At 43.2% G+C, this 22,802-nt stretch overlaps 3 protein-coding genes across 12 annotated transcripts in view; 2 read left to right on the top strand and 1 right to left on the bottom strand.

Annotated features, from left to right (window-relative positions):
* CPS1 (carbamoyl-phosphate synthase 1) overlaps positions 1 to 1,606 on the bottom strand; it is a 177,464-nt gene extending 175,858 nt beyond the window's left edge. The window contains exon 1 of the mRNA XM_068686431.1: positions 1,439 to 1,606. The gene's annotated coding sequence lies outside the window, so the exon portion shown is untranslated. The remainder of the gene's footprint in view (positions 1 to 1,438) is intronic.
* Positions 1,607 to 1,755: 149 nt separating this feature from the next.
* ACADL (acyl-CoA dehydrogenase long chain) lies at positions 1,756 to 17,764 on the top strand. The gene is made up of 11 exons (XM_068686450.1): positions 1,756 to 1,910; positions 3,859 to 4,020; positions 6,281 to 6,418; positions 6,832 to 6,996; positions 7,949 to 8,015; positions 9,077 to 9,241; positions 9,817 to 9,918; positions 11,186 to 11,299; positions 13,336 to 13,463; positions 15,685 to 15,771; positions 17,455 to 17,764. The coding sequence occupies exons 1-11, from the start codon at positions 1,837 to 1,839 to the stop codon at positions 17,546 to 17,548; spliced, it is 1,296 nt and encodes a 431-aa protein (XP_068542551.1). The 5' UTR covers positions 1,756 to 1,836; the 3' UTR covers positions 17,549 to 17,764.
* A 98-nt stretch (positions 17,765 to 17,862) lies between these two features.
* Positions 17,863 to 22,802, top strand: part of KANSL1L (KAT8 regulatory NSL complex subunit 1 like) — a 63,141-nt gene continuing 58,201 nt past the window's right edge. For 7 of the 10 annotated variants that reach the window (XR_011097795.1, XM_068686441.1, XM_068686444.1 and 4 more), the window contains exon 1: positions 20,307 to 20,416. Coding sequence is in view for 6 of the 10 variants with exons in the window: in XM_068686441.1 (XP_068542542.1) it covers positions 20,310 to 20,416 (107 nt within the window). In the remaining 4 variants the exon portion in view is untranslated. Of the gene's footprint in view, positions 18,002 to 19,652; positions 19,810 to 20,306; positions 20,417 to 22,802 lie in introns of those variants that run through there. The other 3 variants (XM_068686443.1, XM_068686446.1, XM_068686447.1) reach the window with 2 other exon arrangements.

Genomic DNA, 22,802 nt, shown 5'->3' on the forward strand with positions numbered 1-22,802 from the left:
AGCTACCATCTCATAGCTCTTTTATAATTTTATCCTGTGTGTGGACAGTGGGATTTGTCCTGCCAGATCTCATCACTGCAACAAAGCCACCAACTCTGTGAGCAGGGTGACCAGGGCACCCCCAAGAACGTGAATCTCCTTCTCAGCCTCAACAGACCCAGGACCAAGGTGCTATGCTCACGCCGGAGCCAGTCCATGGGGTGCACTCCATGCATGATGGGACCTCACAGGCAGGCTCACATCTTACCTCTGGGCACCCAGATTCTGCAATTCCCACCAGTTTGTTTTATTCATTCCCTCTTGACACCCTTCTGCATTAACACTTTCCCCTGCATGCTTCTCTCCTGCCTAATCCGATATAATACAGGATCAGGCTCCTGAGTGAAAAAATGGTGTGTATTTTCTGGCTGCAGTTAGTTTTCTGGTAAGGGTGCTTCTGGTAGCACAAACTGCATTGTCAGAATATCAGACCAAAACCAGGAGAAGCAACAGCCCCTTCAGGACGCCCATCAGTAGCAACAGCCGTGCCTCTGGCGCCATCGTGTGGATTACGCACAACATTGCTGAACAAAAATGAGGAATTTTTGTCTGTTAAAAAGAACACAACAGGTTTAGACTATGGCCTGTACAGAAACACCCAGATCACGGGAATTCTCTCAGAAAATTATGTTCTATTCACCTCCTTGTAAATTACTAGCTTTAGAATAACGGCTTTGAAAGCTATCTTCTGTGTCGCTATGCTTTTGAGTTCTGAGCCACTTCAGTTTGTTTTTGTTTTGTTTCTCAACAAATATGAGGGTTTGAAACCTCCTTTTTGCTTACGAATTTGTGCCACCTCATGACTCCAGGAGATAATGCCTGAAGTTTCCCCTCCACCATGTGAGGAGAGAGGAAAGCATGTAAAATCTCACTGCCTGGCGCTATATATTGTTTTAACCCAATCCTCATCACAATTGGCGATATTTTTTTTCTAGGCAGTTTGTATTTCAGGGCTTTGTTAAAGGAAACAGGCAGGAGCTCCTTCCTGAGTGGAAAGATGCTCTTTGATCCTCAAAACTTTCCCAGGTGGCTGACCCAGGAGAGAGGGGACGCCACCAACAAAGCCCTGGGAGAAAGGGCATAGCAGGGATGTGGTCCTGAGGTAAAAATAAGAGCACCAAAAAATTTGGCACGCTTGTTCTGTAAATTAAAACCCACCTGGGGCCCGTGGAGCTGTGTGGTTGCTGAGGACAGTGAAGGGTGGCTCCTCTTGGGCACAGCCCTGAGGGACAGCCCCATCCCTGAGGGGACATTGCCTCAGAGGAGGCAGGACAGAGCCGAATCAAAGGCGTCCCAGAGGTTGGGAAGGATTCATGCCCGGTGAAATCACTCAAATAACCTTTAAGTAACTCCCTGAGTGCACAGCCCCTTGCACCCCAGTGCCCACTCCCCTCTTCACCTGAGCCACGATTGTTTCTGCTTCCTCACTTCCTTCCATAACGTGATTTCCAAACTACACTTCAAAAAAAAACATAGCTATTTCAACATAATCCTATTGTAAACACGGATGGATTAGAAGGAGTTGATAAACGTTTTATAAACGAAGGTAGGCAGAAGCGTGCTTCATCACACAGGCGCGTATTTCACGACAGCCTTCAGGAAGCAGAAATCCTTCCCTTTACAACACAAGGCAAGTAGGGGAGCAACGCCTCCCTGACTGCAAGCCACCGCTGAACAAACCGAGGGATTATATATTCTGCATGGAAATATAAAATCAACCCCCGGGGAGGCGCCCTAGCAGCCGCGATCGGCGGGGGGGGGGCCCGGCTTTGCCTCACCGCCACGCCCCGGCGCAAAATGGCGGCGCGGCTGCTCCGCCTGCGTGGGCTCCTGCGGGCCGCCGGCCCCCGGCCCTTCTCTGCCCAGGCCAGGTAGGGGGGCGCCGGGACGCGGTGTGGGCACGGCCCCGAGGGCACTGGGGGGGCTTCGAGGCGTGGGGGGTGGCGTGGACGGGTGGGGGGTGTGTGTGGGGGTGTCCGGGTGGCTGTGTTTGGGGCTGGAAAGGGGGAAGGAGCCCATCAGGGGAGGCGATGAGAGAAGGGGGGTGTCGGTTCGGTGGGCGTTATGTGGGGGCACAGGTGGCTAGGCTGATGTACAATGTGCACGTTTAGGCGCAAATGTGTGTGTTTTCCTGTCTGTGTGGGGGTGGGTGTGTGTTTGTGGGGTTACTCACAGTGTGTGTACCCATCTATGTACGTGTATGTGAGCAGTGTTCATGCCTGTATGTATCCGGAGGGGTTATAGGCATGTGCTCATGCAGCAGGAAACTTTTAGGCACAGGTACAAATCTCTAGCTATATAAATGTGTATATATACATCTACAAGTGTCTATCTATATGTGTATATTGGTGCCACACTCGCTGGAGGGCTGCCAGGATCCAGGCGAGCCCCCCTGAGCATCCTGGCCCCAGCGGCTTTGGGAGCGCCCTGGCAGGGCTGAGGCTGACCTTTGCTCCACTTCTGGTCACGCTCAGGGACACGGAGTCCCGGTGGTGACAGCAGGTGACAGGGAGGACGCGTCCTTGCCCTTGTGAGACACGCTGACCTGCTGCAGGAGAGATTTTAGGGGGAGCAGCAGGGCCCCGGTGGCCTCGGGTGGCCTCTGAATTTTGAGCTGTGCCACCGTGGGGTGGTGGAAGGTGGTGGAAGAGCCCTTGTCTGTGTGCCAAGTGGGCTGTGCGCCCCGAGTCAACAAAAGAGCCAAAAGAGCCGTCTCAAATGTAGCTCGGTGTTGTCATAAGTAGCTTTAAAAATAAGCTGCAGCTTTTTGGGGAAGTCTGTTGTATACCTAGCATGGGAAGCCTGAGTCTGAAAGCACAGCAAGCAGGTTGTGATACTGCATAGTTTGGGACAGGATTGGAGAATCTCTTTTCCATTATAACGTAGCTCAGCTCTGTGGGTATAATTTCTGCTGTCTTGTGGCAATAAAGTAAAAGCAAGTCAAAGAACCCAACACACAAAGGTGAGAAATGAAATCTCACTTCAGCCATAAAGTGGTATGTCCTTTACACTGTAAGCTCCTGGAAAAGTTTTAAACCTTACTGACTTTATTTACGCTTTCCTCATGTGGTTTCCACTACTGAAATCTATCGCTGTTTCAGTTTTCCTTTTTTTTTTTTTTTTTTAAATAATAAAAGAACCTTATTTTTGCAGATGTTGGTGTTAAGAGTTCTGTGATGATTAACCTTCTGTGCTAGCCTTTTAATATATGCAAAAATACTAAAAGCTAGGAGATGTTAGTATTATTTTCGAAGTTAAAACTTTGCAGAAGTTTCTGATAATGCAGGGTCTAATACAGCTGTAAGAGTGTGTGAATCCATGTTGTACTTTTATTTTGGAGAGTTTAAATTTTTGCCATTATGGATCCCAAGTTCTGGGGCTTTGGGGACTGTGTATGAGATGAAGTAAATAACAGGAATGTAACAGTAAAGAACAGGTTGTGAAGGATCACAACCCACAAAAAACCTTTGCTCGTTCAAAAAGTTTGTTATTTGAAGTTGAACTGAATTGCTTTTTGGGGTTGTGTCATGGGGGGATGAGGAGGTGGTGATTTTTAGCATCTCTGAGGATGAAAATATTTATCCCCTTACTTATATCTTATTGTTTTTAATTTATTTGAAGTGTTAAGGACAAAATGTTCTTGCTTTACTGTCTCAAAGCCCAACAAAGTACGGTATTTATTGCAAGTATCCTTTGGATGTAATAGTGGTTTAGACGTGTGATATGAACTAAGTTTAGCAGGCAGATGTTTCCTTTCTTGTAAAAGGGTTACGTAAATAGGGATAACTGTTCAAACGCATATTCGCTTTTCTTTTTTAGCCCTGCACACGCTGAACAGCATGGCACAAAGCGCCAAGAACCCTCTTCAGCTAAAAGTTTAACCGATATAGGAACTCGGAGGATCTTCACATCCGATCATGATATCTTCAGGGAGAGCGCCAGGAAATTCTTTCAGGAAGAAGTGCTGCCTTTTCATGCAGAGTAAGATACCTTTCAAACATTCTCGTTTGCCAAATAGTTTGCTTTTATTCCAAATATGCTTTTTTGGGTGTTACTTAATATGACAAGATAAACAGGGTATTTGTTTTCTTTTACCTTCTATTTTCAAATTTACTTGATTAAAACAAACCTGCCTATAAAATTTATGTGTGGATGAGTTGCACACAATCAAAATTCACTGAATACTGAGCTGCCATTATCATTTTAGGCATTTAAGCAGGACAAATGCGGTCTTTAGAGTTTCAGCCAAAGTATCCCTATTAACTCTGACACTGGTATCTTGATGGTAAAGTTAAGGAGACAGTTAGCATGTTGTCATCCAAAAAGCATTAACATTGCGTCTGGATTAGTGCAATGGATATTGCAGATATGGTCCATGCAGGACGGTAAGCTGGAGTATGCATTACCCAGAAAATTGCACAAAATATTGTGGTTTAAATTTGCATGGTTTTTTGCTTCTGTGGAAGTGTGAGTGCTCTCTTCTACACAGTAGAGGTGTCATTCTTCCACTGAAATGGAGCTGGAGTTTTTTCCCCCTTATTTTAGTTGCATAATATTATAGTTGGGGGAGGTGAGATGGGAAGGAACTGAGAATGTGTTTTTTTGAAGCATTAAGCTGCAGTACTGTCTTGAGCAATTCTACTTTACCTGAAAAACATGCCTGTAGAAGCAATGGGAGGGCCAACAAAGGGCTTATTCTTCAGTCATGCTGCAGGATAAATTTCTTGATGCAGTTCAAAGTGTATCTACATACAATCGAGATAGTACAACTGAGTGGGTGAGGTGTTGTGGCTCTAGGGCTGAAATTAACAGCAGGAGGCAAAGGAAACTGCTTATGTCAGGATTGTTGCCAGGTTGTTTTTTGTTGTTTTTTTTTACTCTCTAATCAGGACCTCAAAGTCATGAAAAAGTGGATTTTCCACTACATAATCATATTCTGTGCACAAAACCAGATATTTTCCTTCATCTTTTGGTAGAATGACTTCTGTTTACAAAGCTGCACCAGATACTGGATCTGCGTGAGGTTAATTATGATCTATGTACTAGCTTGCTGACAACTACTTCCTAGGTAGGTTGGAACAAGTCAGACTTGTGTTCTTGCGTCACTTCAGTGACCTCTGAACCATTTTGTTCTCACACCTTTGAAGTAAACAAGGAGGCTTCAAGCACAGAATACCAGTTGGCTGAGTCAACATGAAGAGACTGGCGTGGCATCAATGAACATGGATGGTTGTGAGAAGAAGTGTTAGCGATGGGTGATGTAGAGACAGGAATAGCCCTGAAAATGGGGGGACAAAAAAAAAAGCAAATATGGTCATTAGAAGGATTTGTTTCAGATTTCCAGCGCAGGAGCAAAAGCTCTGGGAATAAGCTTAAGTGTATATGGGATAAGATACATTATTAGCTGTGGATAAAGTGCTGTGGTATAGCTCTAACACACACGTGAGTGCGTCAGAGGAATATCTCATCCAATTTATCTACCATATTATTTCAAAAGTGTGACTTAAAAAAAAAAAAAGCTGTGCCATTAATAGCCATCCAACTTCCTAATATGTTGGTGAACTCGGTAAAAAGGTACTATTTTTCTGAGAACAAGTGATTCCTGTAGTTTTAAATCTGCAGACTGTCAGCAGATGAGCCTTAGCTATCTATTTGTGGACTTGAAACCACCGTGCAGCGTTAATTTACCAAAGTACAGTGCAAAGTACACAGACTGTTTTTTTCTTTAGGTTGCTAATGTGTTGACGTGTCTTTCTTAAAAAGCAGTTCTCACTGATGGGTTTGAAATCTTTGACAAACTGATGTGTTTATATGCATTTTGTATGTGGGGAAAATAGTGTCTGGAAGATAAGTAATTATCCAGATGGTTGTGGCTTAATCTCCTAAATCCTGGTGTAGTGCTCAGACCACTAGGCAGCACAGCCTTTCATAACAAGGCTTAAAGAGATGTTGGGTTATATATTGGAAACAGGAGTTCAAACGTGTTATATAGGTGATGTCTATGGAATGCCAGTGGCGTTTGTGGGCTTGGAGGGTGGAAAACCTGTTATTAAGCCACCACTTCTTAGCTGGGAAATGTATTTGTCTCTGCGCCCCACTTGTGTATTGCTGAGACTGAAAGTCTCTCTCCTGAGCAGTGAAACCTGGCTGCAGGTGCTCTAGTGGGAAGTGGCAGCCATGACAAATGAGAGGTAGCACATGGGGAATTTAATGGATGACTCTGTTCTTGTGCTGTTTGCAGGTGGGAGAAGGATGGCCAGGTGAGCAGGGAGCTCTGGGAAAAAGCTGGACAGCAGGGCTTGCTGGGTGTTGCTATTGCTGAAAAGCATGGAGGCATTGGAGCGGATATTCTCTCTTCTGCCGTGGTCTGGGAGGAGCAGTAAGTACTAGACACTTCAGGAACGGTTTCAATCATGTTATCAATAAACTGTTTTCGTCATAAGAATTCCTCTGTGGTTACAGAAAATTGTGTTTCTCATGAGAAGGATACTTTAGACCTGTATAAGTCCCTCCTGCTTTAAGTATTCCAGATAATTGTTTAAGTAATAAATGTCATTGTGCTCTACTGCTAGGACTGAGGGAAGCACTTTCATTAGTCTTCTAGGTCATACAACAATTTGGCTGTGAACGTACGTTCTATAAATAACAGTACAAATGCCACATGTTCAGGTTATGTCAGAGACTTCTGTGGGGTTGGGCTTTCTTTCAGTGTTGGGGCCATGTTGTAAAGTTGTCAAGTTCACTGTTTAAATTCCTGCCTGAACTGTTTTGCTTTTTTCTCCACTTTCCAAGGATGTACGTTAACTGTACTGGCCCAGGCTTCAGCCTTCATTCAGATATAGTCATGCCTTACATTGCAAACTATGGCTCTGAAGAACAGATTAAGCGCTTTATCCCTGAAATGACTGCAGGCAAGTGTATTGGTGCCATTGCCATGACAGAACCCGGGGCTGGCAGGTAAGCTAAAAACAAAGACAGATGGTCATAATGTTATGTGCAGTCTACTGATTTTTCAGTGGAAAAAAATTCACAAACATCCTGGTTATATGGTCATCTTAGTAACTACACAGCAACCTAGTATAGGTAGGACTACAGACTTACAGATTACAGCTTTGTCATTTCAATATTCTTGCTTAGAAAGCATTTCCTTATTGTATTGCCATCAGCAAATATGCTTTGCATTTGCTTTTATAATATGATTTTATAGTTAATAATCTGCTTGTCATGTGAATATAATTTTAATATGAAATGTAATAAGGAGAAAATCACATACATCAGCAAAGAAGGCTTGACTTCTTTAGTATTAGATTTGTTTTGAAACAAAGCATTGTATTGTTTTTTTCCCCTCTGAATCCTTTCAAAACAGAAGTGTCCTTCCTTTGCTGTCATTATTGAAGGGCAGACAGCACATGTTTTGGGTAGACACAGCTGATCAGGCCAGTTTCCAAAGCAGAGGAACAGGTGAAGAGCAAAACCTGTTGGTGTCACACTTCTCCAGTTGGTAGGCATTGCCAACAGCTTTTTTGCAGAGCCTCCTCGTTAGGACTGAGCCTGCTCGGAAGGTGTCCTTTTGTCTGGCATTTGTCTTCTGAAGCATGTCAGCATAAGGGGAGGCTGACCCATTACTGATACATTGGTGTCAGTTCTTGATTATTACCACCTCCCAAAAGCCAGTACATTAAAACCACCTCATGCTCTTGTACAGTGGCCTAGATTGACTTCCCTTTGTGCAGTAGGCTTTTGGTTTCTGTTACACTCCAAACCATTTCACCATGTTCCATTATCCTGTGCATTTTCACTGATTGCATGTAGGGATGGTATGAAGTCTACTTCATATTGGATAGAATTTAAGATACAAATTGCAACTTCTGGAATGGTTTCTTGAAGGACCTTTTGAATTTCATTCTAGTGATTTGCAAGGAGTACGAACATATGCAAAAAAAGATGGAAGTGACTGGATTCTTAACGGGAGTAAGGTAAGTGAGCAGACCTATGCCACTTGTAGCCTTTGGTAGTTGAATGCACTCAGTGAGGGATGTACACTGGAATCAGTGTTTCCTCCTAGTCCTTCCGCTTTTTTTTTCCAGTTGCTTTTTTAGTAAAAACTTATATTTTTGCTATTGGCAATTAATGGACCAATTTATGGAAGGGTTTGAGCAGGTAGTTTTGTAGCTTTTAGATCATATCTAAATGCTTTCTTTTTCCTTGAACTGGATGAAGTCCTGCATAGTATAATCAGAACCAGGGTTATTGCTCAGTGCTGAGGTTGAACAACAAAATATATGTGTTACCAATGTGAAATCTTCTGTGGCCTGAGTGGCTTGTTAAAATGCAAGCTGTGGAATCTTTATTCAGGAACCTGCTGCTCATATTATAAAGACAAAACCACTGCATTAGATTCCAAGTGTATGCTGTCAAGCTGTTACAAAGCTGGCAGCATTAACCTCATCTTTTGTTCCCATAATAAGAAAGCAAGAGGGCAGAAGTAAAGTGTTGAAATAGAAGTGTGGGTTCAACAGGTGTGTGGTAGGGTTGTTTTTGTTTTTTTTAAAGCTTCATCTTTCTGTCCCCTTATTTTGTAACCCTGTTGGAATCATAGTACTGACAGAGACTTAAGGCCTTAGCAGAATTTCAGGTGGTGAGAATGCATGCAAGCAAACTTTTACAGTAGGTGTTTAAAAAAAATACTCCCTTGTTCTGTGTAGTTGAAGTCAAGACTGTTTCTTTTGGTGGAGTTAGGATGAGTCATGGCAGGCGGATAGATAATTCTGCAGAACTGTAGTAAGCAGTTGTTAATAGAAACCATTAATAACGTTTATATTTTATACCTTGCTAACTCATCTTTTTTAAAAGAGAACCTCTCTTTTAATTTGATGTCTACAGTTGAAAGCACTTTCTGTCTTTATCATGGGACAGACAAAAGAAACAGATTTGTGTTCTTTAACTTCACAATTCTGATCCTAACCATACCTCTCAAACTAATCCTTCCCTTTGACAGACCTTGTTCTAAAGCAAGTTTTTTTTTTTCCTTATACAGGTATTCATCACCAATGGTTGGATGAGTGACGTAGTGATTGTGGTTGCAGTTACAAACCGAGAAGCCCGATCTCCTGCTCATGGAATCAGCCTTTTTCTGGTGGAAAATGGAACAAAAGGTTTCATCAAAGGGCGCAAGCTGAACAAGATTGGCCTGAAAGCTCAAGTAAGTTAATACAACCTCTAACCCATAGTAGACTTGGAGGAATTCTAAAACTGGTTAATTCCTGGCACTAGCTAAATAAAGATAGAATGAAACTGTGGTGTTATCTTAACTCTTGGGCTTTAGAGCACAAAAAATATACATCCAAAGTATGTATGCTGAGTTTGCGTATGGATGTCTGAAGCACATGATGTTCAAGGAGAGGTTACAAAGCTGGATTTCTTCACTCTGAAGTTTGGATGGGATGGGATCATGTTGCTGTCTTTAGCTTTGTAAACAGTGTCTGTAGAGATGGAGGAGAACAGTGAAAGGGTAGCAAGGCACACAGGTTACACTGAGGAAATTTCTACTTTGGCGCTTCAGGAAGTGTAACTGGATAAGGCTCTCAGCTGTCTGCGTTGCTGAAGCTGCTTTGAGTAGGATATGGGTGACCTCCGGAGGACCCTTACAACCTAAATTCTTCTATGACTTAATGCAATAGCATGAAAAAATGGGGTGTAAAAAAAAAAAAAAGTGGAATGAAGAGATAAGAATGTCAGACTAAAAACCAAAAACCCTTGCACTTAAAATCCTCTTAGGACACAGCAGAGCTGTTTTTTGAAGATGTGCGGTTGCCAGCAAGTGCCTTGCTTGGAAAAGAAAACAAAGGCTTCTATTATTTGATGGCAGAGCTCCCTCAGGTAAGAGGAATGAAAGTGTTTGTTGTCTTTAGGAAGAATACAGAGACCCAACTTTTGTCATTGCAAGAATCTGCCTTAATCTTAGAGATGATTGATCTTGGAGAGCCACATCTGTCTCAGAATTGGGATGTCTGTAAACAGCGTCCTGTTGATACTACCGCTTTTTACCCGAGTTACGCAGTTTCTACTGATAAATGTTTGGTTCTTTGGGCATTAGTAACAGTCTTGACATCCCACCAGCTCAAAGCCAGAGCTCTGAATCGCAGTTATTGAAGAGCCTGAACCTTATTATATTAAAGAACATGTCGGTTTTCTCATACAATTCTAGAATGGAAGTATGGAATTTTGCTCAATAGACTACATACAGCTTGGAGCTTTCATGCATTTGGCATTCTCTAATGAAAGACCAAGCGTTGCTGTTCTAGCTTTTCTAATTGCAGAACCATATTAAAGATACAAGTTTTTTTTTTTTTCTTTATCTATATAGCAAAGTAAAGAAGTTGTTACCAAAATGTCTTGCTAATGAAAATAACGCAGTTTGACTTACTGAAGCTTTGGAATGGTTTGGGAGGACAAAGAGGCAATCCGATTTTTTTCAAAACACAACTGTGCTTTGTCAAAACCGACTGTTTGCCTCATCTGGTAAAGATCATGTTTATTTAATTTTATGCTGTGAGTAAATATGAAACCTGATTAAAGGAAATGTACTGCTTTAAAAAAAAATAAGTGCACTCACAGACAGATTCAATGGGATGCATAAGATGACTTCACCTGTGCTAGAAGTAATTGTTCTGTACTTTGTTTCTCAACATGTTATGAGAGGAAGGGAAAACAGGCAGTGTTCTTATAGGTTTTGTTTTTTCAAAGGTTGTCCTATTGAAATAGGTAAACACAATGTATTTTGTTTTTGTTTTGTGTTTTTATTTTTTAACTGAGCTGTGAAAACTAATAATTAAGCATAAATTAATATGCAGCTTTCAGTCAGTCGGAGTCCTATGGTTGACGTGTAGCTATTTTTCTGGGACGATGTTCTGTCAGCAAAATGACCAACAAGCCTTAAAAGTGGACTTCAAGCATCAAGACATTTGTCCCGCTCATTATTTTCAATAATGTAGTGTCTGGTTTGATCCCTAGTGTGACTTCTGCCCCCCTTTCTCAATGACCATTACTGAACATCTGTTTCCCAGTTGTGCATTTACGTGTGTGCATCTGATGCACAGAAATGTAGGACTAATTCCCTTGGATTCTGTAATTTGTATTTCTAAAGGAGAGACTGTTAATTGCTGATATGGCTCTTGCTGGCTGTGAATTCATGTTTGAAGAGACAAGGAATTACGTGAAGCAAAGAAAAGCCTTTGGGAAGACGATTGCACACTTACAGGTGAGTTTAAATTGTATGACTTGTAAAGCCAGATGCATGATGGAATTTGTATACATTCGTATGTGTAACGTTGAGCAAGTGAAAGTCACTGGACTGTTACCAAAGGATTCCTTGCAGAGGCCTTACTCTTGGGCTGTGGCTGATTCTTTTATGCCCAATGTTTTTAAAAACCACTAAAAGGCAATGCGTGTATTTTAAGTCAATAAGGTACCCTACAGCAGTACTGCTTTTGGAAGTGAAACATGCGGTAGAAACTATACTGGCTTTTTGCTGGTGATGAAGTAAAAATATTTTTTTTTTTGCATTTAGTCTTGCATTTTACCATCAGAGGTCCTAATCACAGGGTTTATTACACCTGCTTGGATTCCTGTATGTGCCTGGAATCCTACAGACCGCAGAAGAGCTTGGTGCATGTGCAGGTACTGCAAAACTGCACATAATGCATTGCAGCAACATGATCTTTATGAGAGTGATGCTCAGGGTCCCCAAGCAGTGACCTTGCTGCCTGAATGCCTGTGAAGGTGTTTGTATTCAGCTTTATGGGTGTAGTAACAAGATTCCTGAGCTACCAGGTAGCTGGGTATTCAAGTGATAGCATTATAAAACTGTTGGATTTACTGTTGGAGTATAGCTCACTTTTGACAGTGCAAGTTAAATTGTATTTTGAGGCATGCTTACACTATTTGGTTGTTGTCAGAAAGCCCAATAACATGGAAAGCAACGTTTGATGTAACTTTCATGAAAACATCATCTTTTAAGGCTGAAACAGACCAAGCTTGTGTGTTTCATCTGTAGGATAGGAGTGACTCCTACTTGTTGGAGGATGTTAGCTTCTTTTTGATATGCTGCAGAAATAATTGGAACTCAAATATTTTGGTTTTGTCTTTGTCAAAATCAAATATCTAATTTCTGGGAATAGCAGCAGAACTGAGCTCTTCAGAAGTGCTGGAATGGGAGGTATCTTTCTGGAAATCATGATCTTCATTTCTTTTTTGAACTGAGTATTCAGAAATACTGGAATTTAGTATGTGCAAGGAGCAGATCTAACACAACAAATGTATTTTAAAGTTTATGTAGGTGTGGAATGCTTTCTAATTGTAGTAGTTCACTGTTCAGAGACCTCCAAAATAACGTTTTTCTAGGGTAAACTGTTGCCAAACAGGTTTTTTTTTGAGGCCAAAACTGAGTCAAAAAAAAAAATGTATTCTTGCATACCTTTTCAGTTTCCTTTTTGCACTTAAATGCTCATGGAATCAAAAATCCATTCTAATTAGAGCATTGACTTGCCTAATTCTTTGGTTTTTTAATACCGTACTGTAGCAGGACTCAGTTATATTAATTGTTTAGGGAAGCAAGAAGACTTTTATAGAATAAGTTTAGAACAGTGAGATCGGGCAAAACTTCTGTTCCTATGTGGTGTTTTGATCCAGTTCCTACCAGAACTGCTCCAAGATGGTGACATACTTGCCTTATTGGATTTTAGGTATCCTTAAAATGGATTTTACCTTTTGTATCTAGAAAGTCTTTTCCAATGTGGCAGAACTCGGTGTCAGAAAAATTTCCGATAGTTGGTCTAAAAACTTCTTTGTTTTTGCACATCTCTTGGCAGTGCTTAAACTCTGAAAAACTGAATGCTCAGACAGTGCATCCAATGTACGATGAAATAAATGTTACAGCTAGAGTGAAAGTACATGCTCCCACAAGGGGGAGCAGAGAGTAACAGCTCCCACTACCTCCTAACTCTGCTGTCTGGGAACTTGTTTTCAGGCTCTTGGAGGGTTTTCCCCATAATGCCATGTTTTGAGTTGGTCTAAAGGATTAAAGGCCAATAAATGTCTCTAAGATTGGTAAAGATGTAATTGTATTGAAAACAAACGACATTTAAATATAAAGAGCCCAAACTGTTTTGAAACAGTGATATCTTACAGGAATGCTTCTAGAAAATGCTTCCCGTTCTACTTCAAATGTAGCTTAAAAACAGTACTACTTCTACTCTTTTTTTTTCCTCTGCCTTATCCATCCACTCCCAAAATAAGACTGTACAGCACAAGTTGGCAGAAATGAAAACACAGATTTGTGTGGGACGAGCCTTTTTGGACAACTGTTTGCAGCTGCATGCAGATAAACGCCTGGACTCCTCCACAGCTTCTATGGCGAAGTATTGGTATGTGGTTGAAGTAATCTGGAAATGTTACTTGTATAACCTTAACGGGAGTCTAATAATAAAAACGCTGAACTGCTCATATTTGAACAAAAGATAAAATTGCTGTCTGATTAATAACATTGTCAGTTTCTAGTAGAGGCCACTAGCTTTAACTTAAATCAAGTAGTCAGCAACAGTCAGTTATGTTGAAAACCAGGGCTGCTAAACCAAATCAATTTTAAAGTAGTAGCATGCTTTTAAAATAGGCTTCCATTAATACTAAGACCAGGACTCAGCCTCAATTAAAAGTGAGCATTTCATTGATATTTAGAAAAAGTTACATATTTCTATAACAAATCATTTTTTTTTCTTTTTTTCTTAATCACAAGTTAATTTGAAGCTCATATGATACAGAATACTTTTCAGTTAGCGTTACTTAGCAATAGTTGTTTGGCCTAGCTACTTTTCGAAGCTATCTGGTTTTGGGAAGAAATAGTTGGCTACAGCCAGTGCTGCAATTGAGACTAAACAGTTCTTTCTTTTATTAGCCAGAACTTCTCCTCCCGCTCCCTGTATTTGATGGTGTTATCTGTTAACTTAGGCTTAACCAGAGAAATCTGGATGAGTAGGAGCATCTAAGATAAGGCACGTGAATTTGTAATCTGTGTAGTTTTATCTTGGTTGTAAAGATAAGAGGAAAAAAGCATGCCAGACATTAACAAAAAATGTTACAGAAAATAGAGATTTACAGGTTCTAGACCTTCAAAAGTAAACGTAGAATTAATAAGCAGAAAATGCTGATGGAATATAGTCAGAATACCTACTATGAAAGTAAGGATTTTGTTTGAATGCTATTCCTAGCACTGTTTACCTAGAAATAACAGGTACGTAAGTAGACGCATTCAGTTCTGAGGAGGAAGAAACAGCTAGTGCCAGGTCAGATGCAGACTTACTTCCTCAACAGATTTTTCCAAAGCAAGGAATTTGAAACTCCCCTATCCACTCATGTGTTAGTGCCACAGTTTGTCGTGGAGTTCCCCATTCCCTATTAGAGTTCCCATGGCACTCTTAGACGGTCTAGAAACTGCTTGAAAGTAGAATTGCTTCATTCCCTAATATTCCAGGGGACTATCTCCCATTGATTTTGCTTATTAACTTTTGCCCAGTCAGTGACTTGATTTAGAGGTTGGGTGAATTTTGAAGTGTAGCTTGTGTCTCTCTCCTGATACCTGGTGAAAGGTCTGTAGACTTTGTGGTGGCCAGTTGTACTATATAGCTAAATTTGGAGATACATTTAAAGGCAGTTGGCAGTAACTCACTGTTGCAGATTTAAAATTGGTATAATAAACTGTAAGAACCTAGCTGGAGGGTTGGTTTAGAGAAAGAACTCCTCTTACATTCTTCCATGAAAAGCAATTGACTCCAGTGGTCATCATCTTTACTTCTGTTATCACTCTGAAACTATTTTTTTGTATTTTTTTTTCCCCCCCCCAGGTCATTTAACTTTAGCTTAAACTTCTACTGAAGTTAAAATCCTAGGGGTTCTTATGTATGATTTTCATTGATTGTTTGAAATAACATGAAGTATGTAGCTTGCCAGAAGCTGAGAGATGCAGCACATCAACTTCAAAGGGCATGTCATCCCTCACCTTCTAGAGGGAAGGCTGACAAAACTGAATGCTTTAAGAAAATTATTTTAGATAATAAAATTATTGAATATTTTGCAGTGAGCCATCCTGTTTAAGAATTGAAGTATTCTTGCAAATTTAAGGCTGTAAAATATTTATGGGAAAATAAAGCATTCCCTAATAATGGTTATATTTAAAGAGCATCATGGTATGTTGGTGGGGGGGGGCAGAAAGCCTGCAGTGTTCTTAAATTTTATGATGCAACTGAAGGATAGGATCAGAGAATATACCAACCTGCTTTACAAAAGAAGTTTCTTAGCCTGTGAGAAAGGTAAACAGGTTTGTTTGTCTTGAACACTTTCCTTCTCTGAAAGCTCTTCTATAAGGGGAACAGATCTTACATGGTTTTCAATTCAGTGTATATGTTTCTCATAACGCAGGAAGAAAATAGCCCTCACAATCTGAAGTATTTTAATGGCCAACGCTTTAGATCAGTTATATGAAATATAGCCAAGAAGTTGGCTATCTTTTTGTCTTGGTAACTTCTCTGTGTCTCTGGTAATGTTTCCCAGCATACATCCTTCTAACAACCAATTTCTTTTTGATCATTTAAGGTCGTCTGATCTCCAGAACAGTGTAGCTACTCAGTGTGTGCAACTGCACGGTGGCTGGGGGTACATGTGGGAGTATCCAATTGCAAAGTAAGTGTAAGATTTCAGACTTGAATGATGAAGGATTACTAGCAAAGTAAAATGAGGCACTTTTACATCTACTTGTCAGTTGTTTTGTGTTAGTACTGATTTACTGTTCCTTTTTCATCATGTTTATTGAAAGGCAATCCTCTGTCCAGATGTCTGCAGGAAAGCTTTGTTTTGATCCTCCAAATAATTCATAACCTGTTGAGCAATTGCCTGTTTTTCACAAACAGAAGTTCTCCTTCTAGGAGTAATAGGGAGGAAAAAAAGTATTTAAAAAAGAAAATGAGCTACTGTACATAATTTATCTGGAATTAAATATATATGCATGAAGGGAAAAAAGGTTGGTCAGCCTAAAGTTTGCCTAATACTGTAAAGTAACAAGTTGCCTAATCAAGAGCATGAGTGGTTATGTTCAGCTTTTTGTACCTTTTCAAATGATAAAGCTGAGGGACTTGCATGTAGAGAGAGATTTGTCATTTCCAATTTCTTGCTTGCTTTATGTATTTTGGAACAGTTACAGAGTTTTTACCATTTCCTTACATTCTCTAGGAAGACTTTTTTTTTTCTTATTTCTCTATATTCCATTGCCACAACAGGATATGTAGAGCTTCTGTTTTAAAAAAAAAAAAAAAGTTAGAAGGGTTAACTTGAAGTTAAAAGAAAAATAGAAGGGTTAACCCCAGTTGTTATAAGCAGATACCTAGAATTTGTTTTTTAAACTGAGCAGGTTTAGATTCGTTATTCTAAATATACTTAGAGTATGAAGAGTTACTTTCAACTGTTTAATGTGTTTTTAATGCTCACATATTTTGTCGAGGGTCCTGCATGCTATCTCATTAAATAGGAAGGTCAGCAAGCCCTGCTCGGGGTGTCTTTGAAGTGCTGCATATCTGTGTGTGCAGTGGCTGTCTGTATGGGGATGGTGATTCCTGTAGTTCAGCAACTGAGCTACAGGGATCAGGGATCATCTACGTGGATTCAGTGGGCTGCACTCTCTGTATAATGATGCAGAATTAGGATGGAAAAGCACACTGTCACCCCGTGTGCTGTCACCAGCCATGCATGTCCTGGGGCCAGTTCCAGCACAGAGATGGGAATGATCTGACTGCGTGCAGCTTTTCAGCTGCTGGCCCACATGGAGCTGGAGCTGGTACCAGCAGAAAGCTGTAGCCAGGCTGACGGGAAGAAAATTGGCACTTTTCCTCTCAAGGTGTTTAAGGCCCACCTGAAAGAAAGAACTGACAGCGCTGGTAGCAGTCCTGTTGACAGGATCAGACAGGCCAGGGCATTAGAGCAAATTACCATGATAACTATCAGGTTGGCTCTGCAGGAGTTGTTTTTTCACAACAAGGAGGCACCTGGCTCCCGGAGGTTATGCAGGCGTGCTGTTGTTGATCAGGATGGGGGGGGGGTGAGTGGGGTTTTGGTGGCCAGAGCCGAGTTAATGCACAGGGGATGGGACGGAAAGAGGGAACAAGAAGTGACGGGGGAAAAAGCAGTAGGAGTCTGGTTTTGTAGAGTTTTTAAAATACCTTGATGTGTCTGAATCTCCTTAGAGAAGTACCAACTTTTGTCTTTAGTGACTTTGAAAAGTAGGATACTCATTTTTCCCATTTCTATCTTTATTGTATATACGTTCTGAGAAATGCTGATTTAAATCTTTTTTTCTCTTTCCCTTATCCTCAGAGCTTTTGTGGACGCCCGCGTTCAACCCATCTACGGCGGCACCAACGAAATAATGAAGGAGCTCATTGCTAGGGACATTGTCAGTGACAAGTAGGGCGGGCGCTTGCCCCTCGGAGCCCAAACCCGACCCCTTTTATAGTACCACATGGCTTAACCTCAGCCACCAGAACGAAGAGATTCGCGTAGCGCACCAGCTCCTCCAAGCAGACAAAACCTCGAGAAGAGGGGCGGTGGCAGCAGGAGCAGCTCCCTGTGCCCACGAAGCCCCGTGCCTTACCCCCGCTGCCCGAATAAAGCCTTTCTATGCACACCCCGCCTCCCTCCCTCTGGGCGCGCCGGCGCGCCCGCGCGCGCTGGGGAAGGGGGCGGAGCTTCCGTGGCCACGCCCCCCCCCTCGCGCGGCTTGGCCCCGCCCCCGGGGCGCGGCGCGCTTTAGCTGGGCGCGGACTGTTCAACCGCGGCACTGCGGCCGCGCCGCGCGGGCCGGAGGCGGCGGCGCCGCTGCTGCTGCTGCTGCTGCTGGAGGAGGAGGCGGCGGCGGGCGGAGGCAAGCGCGGGGCGGCGGGGAGCGGCGCGGGAAGGAGGGAGGGGGGGCAGCGGGGAGGGGGGGGTGAAGCGGCGGGGGGGGGGGAGCGGGGAGAGGGAGCGGGGAGAAGCGCGGCCCGGCGGAGGTTGGGTCCCGCGGCGCTGGCGCGCATGCGCGAGGGGGGCTGGGTGCGGGCGGGGCGGGAGGGGGTAACGGTCCGCGAGGGGGCGGGGCTTGGCGCGAGGCTTGGGCGGGAGGGGCCGCGCCTCAGCCCCCTCAGCGCCCTGACGCGGCTGGGGAGGGGGAACGAAATCCTCCTCAGCGACACCCCGCGGGGCCGGGGAGCTCAGCTCCCCCTCAGTGACACCAATGGGGACCTCAACTCCCCCTCAGTGACACCCCTCAGCACTGGGGACCTCAACTTACCCCTCAGTGACACCCCTCAGCGACACCTCTCAGCACCGGGGACCTCAACTCCCCCTCAGTGACTCCCCCTCAGTGACACCCCTCAGTGCTGAGGACCTCAACTCCCCCTCAGTGACACCCCCTCAGTACTCTGGGGCCTCAACTTATCCTTCAGTGACACCCCCTCAGCACCGGGGACCTCAGCTCCCCTTCAGTGACACCCCTCAGTGCTGAGGATCTCGACACCCCCTCAGCGACACCCCCTCAGCACCAGGGACCCCACCGCCCCGTCACCGCACCTGGTGCCTCACCGCGGCACTGCTCTCGTCTCAGCCCGTTTTTCACGTCCCTCCCCAAAGCCACAGCTCCGCAGGGCAGCTGGGTTGTCGGTACGCACCTCGCAGCGGATCTAAAAGTAACGCGAGTGTTATCTCTGTTAGTGGCACGCATTAAAAATGACTTCAGATGCTACGCTCCGAATATACGGTGCCGCAGACTGAGCAGGAATTAGTTGATGGCGCGGTAATAAACTTGGAAATTATCCTCTGTGCAGCAGCACTGGGAGAAAAACAACCCTGTGAGGAGATTTTAATGAGTCATGGGTTTTACCATAAATGAATACTAATGAGTTCCACTTGAAGTATGTCCTTTTTGATGTTTTTTATGATTAGAACTGTTTGGGTGGTCTGTCCTAAATTGCGTTCTTGCTGTTCAAAGAGAGATCCTTTGTAGGTGTGTGGCGGTGTTTTGTTGTTTTTGTTTTTTTTTTTTCTCCAGAGAGGAGAGATTTATGCTTGTATCTCCCGGGGAGTGCAAAACCCCGGGGTTTGCAGTTTTATCTCTGTGGCACGGACTGCGTGGTGAGCGCTGCTGAAAGCTGAGACTCCCCGCATAATCCTGTCAGTTTGTTTTTTCAGGCTATTAATAGAACAAAATACGAAAATGCTTAAATACTCGTCATGAGTAACCGGGCTGCTCTTGAACTGAAAACAAAGGCTGCCTACCGAGACCATTTCTTTTCTGAAAGAACAGTCCCAAGCATGCTAAATCCGGACTTCTTCCCTTTTTCTTTCATACTCCTAACCAGGACGTGCCCGATGGGACCCGTACCTCCTTTGAGGCCATTGCTGCCGACTGTTCTGTCAGAAAATGCAGACTATGCCGTGAGCTCTTCCCTCTATTCTTAGTAATCGTTACGATCCCGTTCCCCTGCTGAATATATCGGGAGGGCAAGGTAACGGAGACCCGCGTGGATGGATGCTGTGGAGGAGCTGCCTGTGCCGCGGTCGCAGCCAGCCAAGGAGCGCCGCAGCAGCACCTGTCTGCCAGAGCAGCGCTTTATTTTTGTCCGGCGATAATCGGAGAGGCGGGCTGAGAGCAGCTAGGGGTTACAGGACAAACAGCTCAACGCTGTAGGAAAGCAGGTATTGCCAGTTCTGCTGCAGGTGGTACCTGAGGGGCTGTAACGCAGCTCTTGTCGGCTGGAAATAGAGTATTTTTGTACGCTCTCACTGAACTTAATTCAGGGTATTTCAGCAGATGCTGTCATTTGCTGGTTACTTTGCTTTGCTTTTGGAATGTTCTCTAGAGAAGGAATAAACATTGGAAGTTCTGTCTAAAACACGGTTAATCTGTGAATAACCCAGAAACAAGTTAGTTATATTTGTTTGAAATGTAGTTTGTGGGCAGACACCTGAATTTGAAAGGAAAAAATAATATTACAGAGGAGCCTTACAAGCCCTCCCACAAGTAGAAGTTTTAAAAAAGATGACAAAAATCACGAAAAGATAAACCCACACCCTTCCCAAGCAAAAGTCCCCCAGCATGTTGTAGTGTTGTGTAACGTAAGTGATATTGTTATGCAAGGGGGGAAAGAGTCAAAAAGCGAGAGGACTATAAACAAAAGCTGCAGGCTGGGAAGGGAATGCCAGCCTGCATGCAGCCGGGCTTGCTCTTGTTGTTTTTTAATAGGGTGCTACTGCTGGCCTACGTGAAGACATTAGATTCAGGATTCAGACAAATTGCAGTGAGGTAAGGTGGGTAGAGAAGGGTGTAAGAGCAAAACGTTCGGTAAGGAGTAAGCAGAGCTGGCGGGGTGGAGGGCAGCAGCAGAAAAGCAGGGGTAGCTGCGGGGTTAGGGACTGGTAGCTGTCATGTTCAGTGGTGAGAGAAGGCAGCAGGGTGTGGGTCGGGGCAGACTGCAATCCCAGGCTGTGTCCTGCTGGGTAATTAAGGCATTATGGAGGATAAGCATAAAGTCACTTGAAACATCAGTTGCTGTCCTGTGTGCGTCTGGTACTTGTTTCTTCTCTCCCCCTTTCTTTACGTCGGCTTTCCTTTTTACAATATTTTTTAGACTTTCGAGTGAAATACACATTACACAGACAAAAAGCAAAACATTTGCCAGTTTAGTGTGGAGGTTTCAACATCAGCACAGCAGAAATATGAGTAGAAGACAATGGAAAAAATCCTTGAAATGGTTTACCTGTGACAAAAGCTTTTTCCAGAATGACAACACAGACTTTTCCTCAGTACTGTATTACGCTACTTGCCCTCCCTCCCCTTGCTTTTTTTTTTTTTTTTTTTTTTCCCAGAAGGTAATAGGTTTGGCTCTGAAAACTCAGTTCCAATAAGGGTGGAGTGAGATTATTTTTTGCTGCCTTCTGCCAAAATGAAATAAAATGTGTCAACATGAAAATTGTACAATTTCTGTGGAGCCAAGTGCTTGTACTAAAGTTTGTTTTTAATTTTTTTTTTCAGCTCGTAGTTTGTTTTGCTGGTGTGCCAATGACATTTTGTGTGTTTGTGTGTGAACTTCTTGGAGAAATGCCAGGGGCTGGAGTCTGGGATAGTACCAGCTTTTATAAAGTCTTTTTGATGTCGCTGAAATTAGAGGAACACACGTGAAGCGTCTCACACAGCTGTCTTCAGGGCAGAAAGGTTGTGTGAAGTTTGTAAGTTCCTGGGTGAGGGGTTAGGTGGGAGATGTTTCTCTTTGAAAGCATTTACTTTTTAGTTGTGTTTTAGCTTAGCCATCTTTTGTCAGGAACTGATAATTGGTGGCTTGTCTGGTGCTTTTTAGTTTAATGTTAGGGGGTTAATTTGAAGGTACTTCAATTTACCTTTTCTTTCTATCTTTCCCTTAAAGGAGGGGGAAAAAAAAGCCCCCCAAACTAAAGTAATTGTGCCTGTTAGTTCCTACAGGGGTAGAAGGACACAGAGCTGTCAGCCAGCTTGATCCGGGGAGCATCGCAGCGTCACAGGCGTGGCCTTGTCAGGTCCCAGTCACGGGGCTTTTACTCTGAACAGCTCACTGCTAGGGAGGGTGAAAGTTAAAATCCTGTGGTTTCTTTTAGTACTGTTGTTTAGGGTTAGTGTGAGGGCTGCTGAACCTGGTCCCGGTGATGCTGAGCAGGAGCTGTACAGAGGTAAAAACCTAACGGCAAGGCTCAAACTGCTTTTCAGGTTAACCAGAGAATTTACTGTGAGGTTAACTGCACTACACTCACTTTTGCCACTCTCCTGTTGTTTCTGGTGTTGCCTCTAGTCTCTTAACCAAGAACAGACAGCTTGCTGTCCAGGCTTCTGCGGGCCAGGCTCAGTTCAACCTTCCTTTGTGTTTATTTCAACTCCTAAACAGAGTTGAAAGTAGGGTGTAGGGCAATGATTCCTGCACTGCAGGCTGTGAAGTGATAAAGTGGGGCATGTCGGAATAGCCGGTGGCAAGGGGTAAAGGTTGACCCTGGTCTCTCCATCCCAGTAGTTTGGGAACCCTTGGTCTAAGCGATGACAAGCCACAGGCAAAAGAGTCATTATAGGAAAGCTGATTGTTTTTACTCCAGGGGATATCGAGGAGTGTTGGGTTTGTATTAAATAAACGGTTTCTGATGAGTAAAAAACAGGATACAAAAGCAGGGGAAGGATTTTAGGAAACGTTCAGAACTGGCACTTCCCTGTTTTTAGAGCACTAGCCCTGATGACTAACTCCTTAAGTGTTCTGTGAGTGTATATAATTAAATAATCAAATACTTGCTCTACATAAATTGACTTTGAATACGTTTCTCCTGGTAGTGAGTCTATTTCAGAGTGTTTCATCATGCGGTAGGTGTTCTGCTTAGCTGCACTGGTAATAGGTAGCTGCATATCTCCCATTCTCCTGTTTATGTCACACTGTTGTTGACTCATTTAAAGTATAAAAAAAAAACTTGAACGAAGACCAACTGCAACTTAAAGTTCTTATCCCCAGAGCAGATTAAAACAAAATCCCACCGGAGTTCTGGGTTGGGAACATGTAGATGTGCATCTGCGTTTGTGCATCTACATACACACGCGCGCTCTTTTTAAAATGCAGCCTTCTAGTCCTACGCTTTTGGTTGTGTTTTGAGTTTAAGCAAGGTTAGATGACAGTCGTGAACTC

The sequence above is a fragment of the Anas acuta genome, chromosome 6, assembly GCF_963932015.1.
Source record: "Anas acuta chromosome 6, bAnaAcu1.1, whole genome shotgun sequence".
Lineage (NCBI taxonomy): Eukaryota > Metazoa > Chordata > Aves > Anseriformes > Anatidae > Anas > Anas acuta.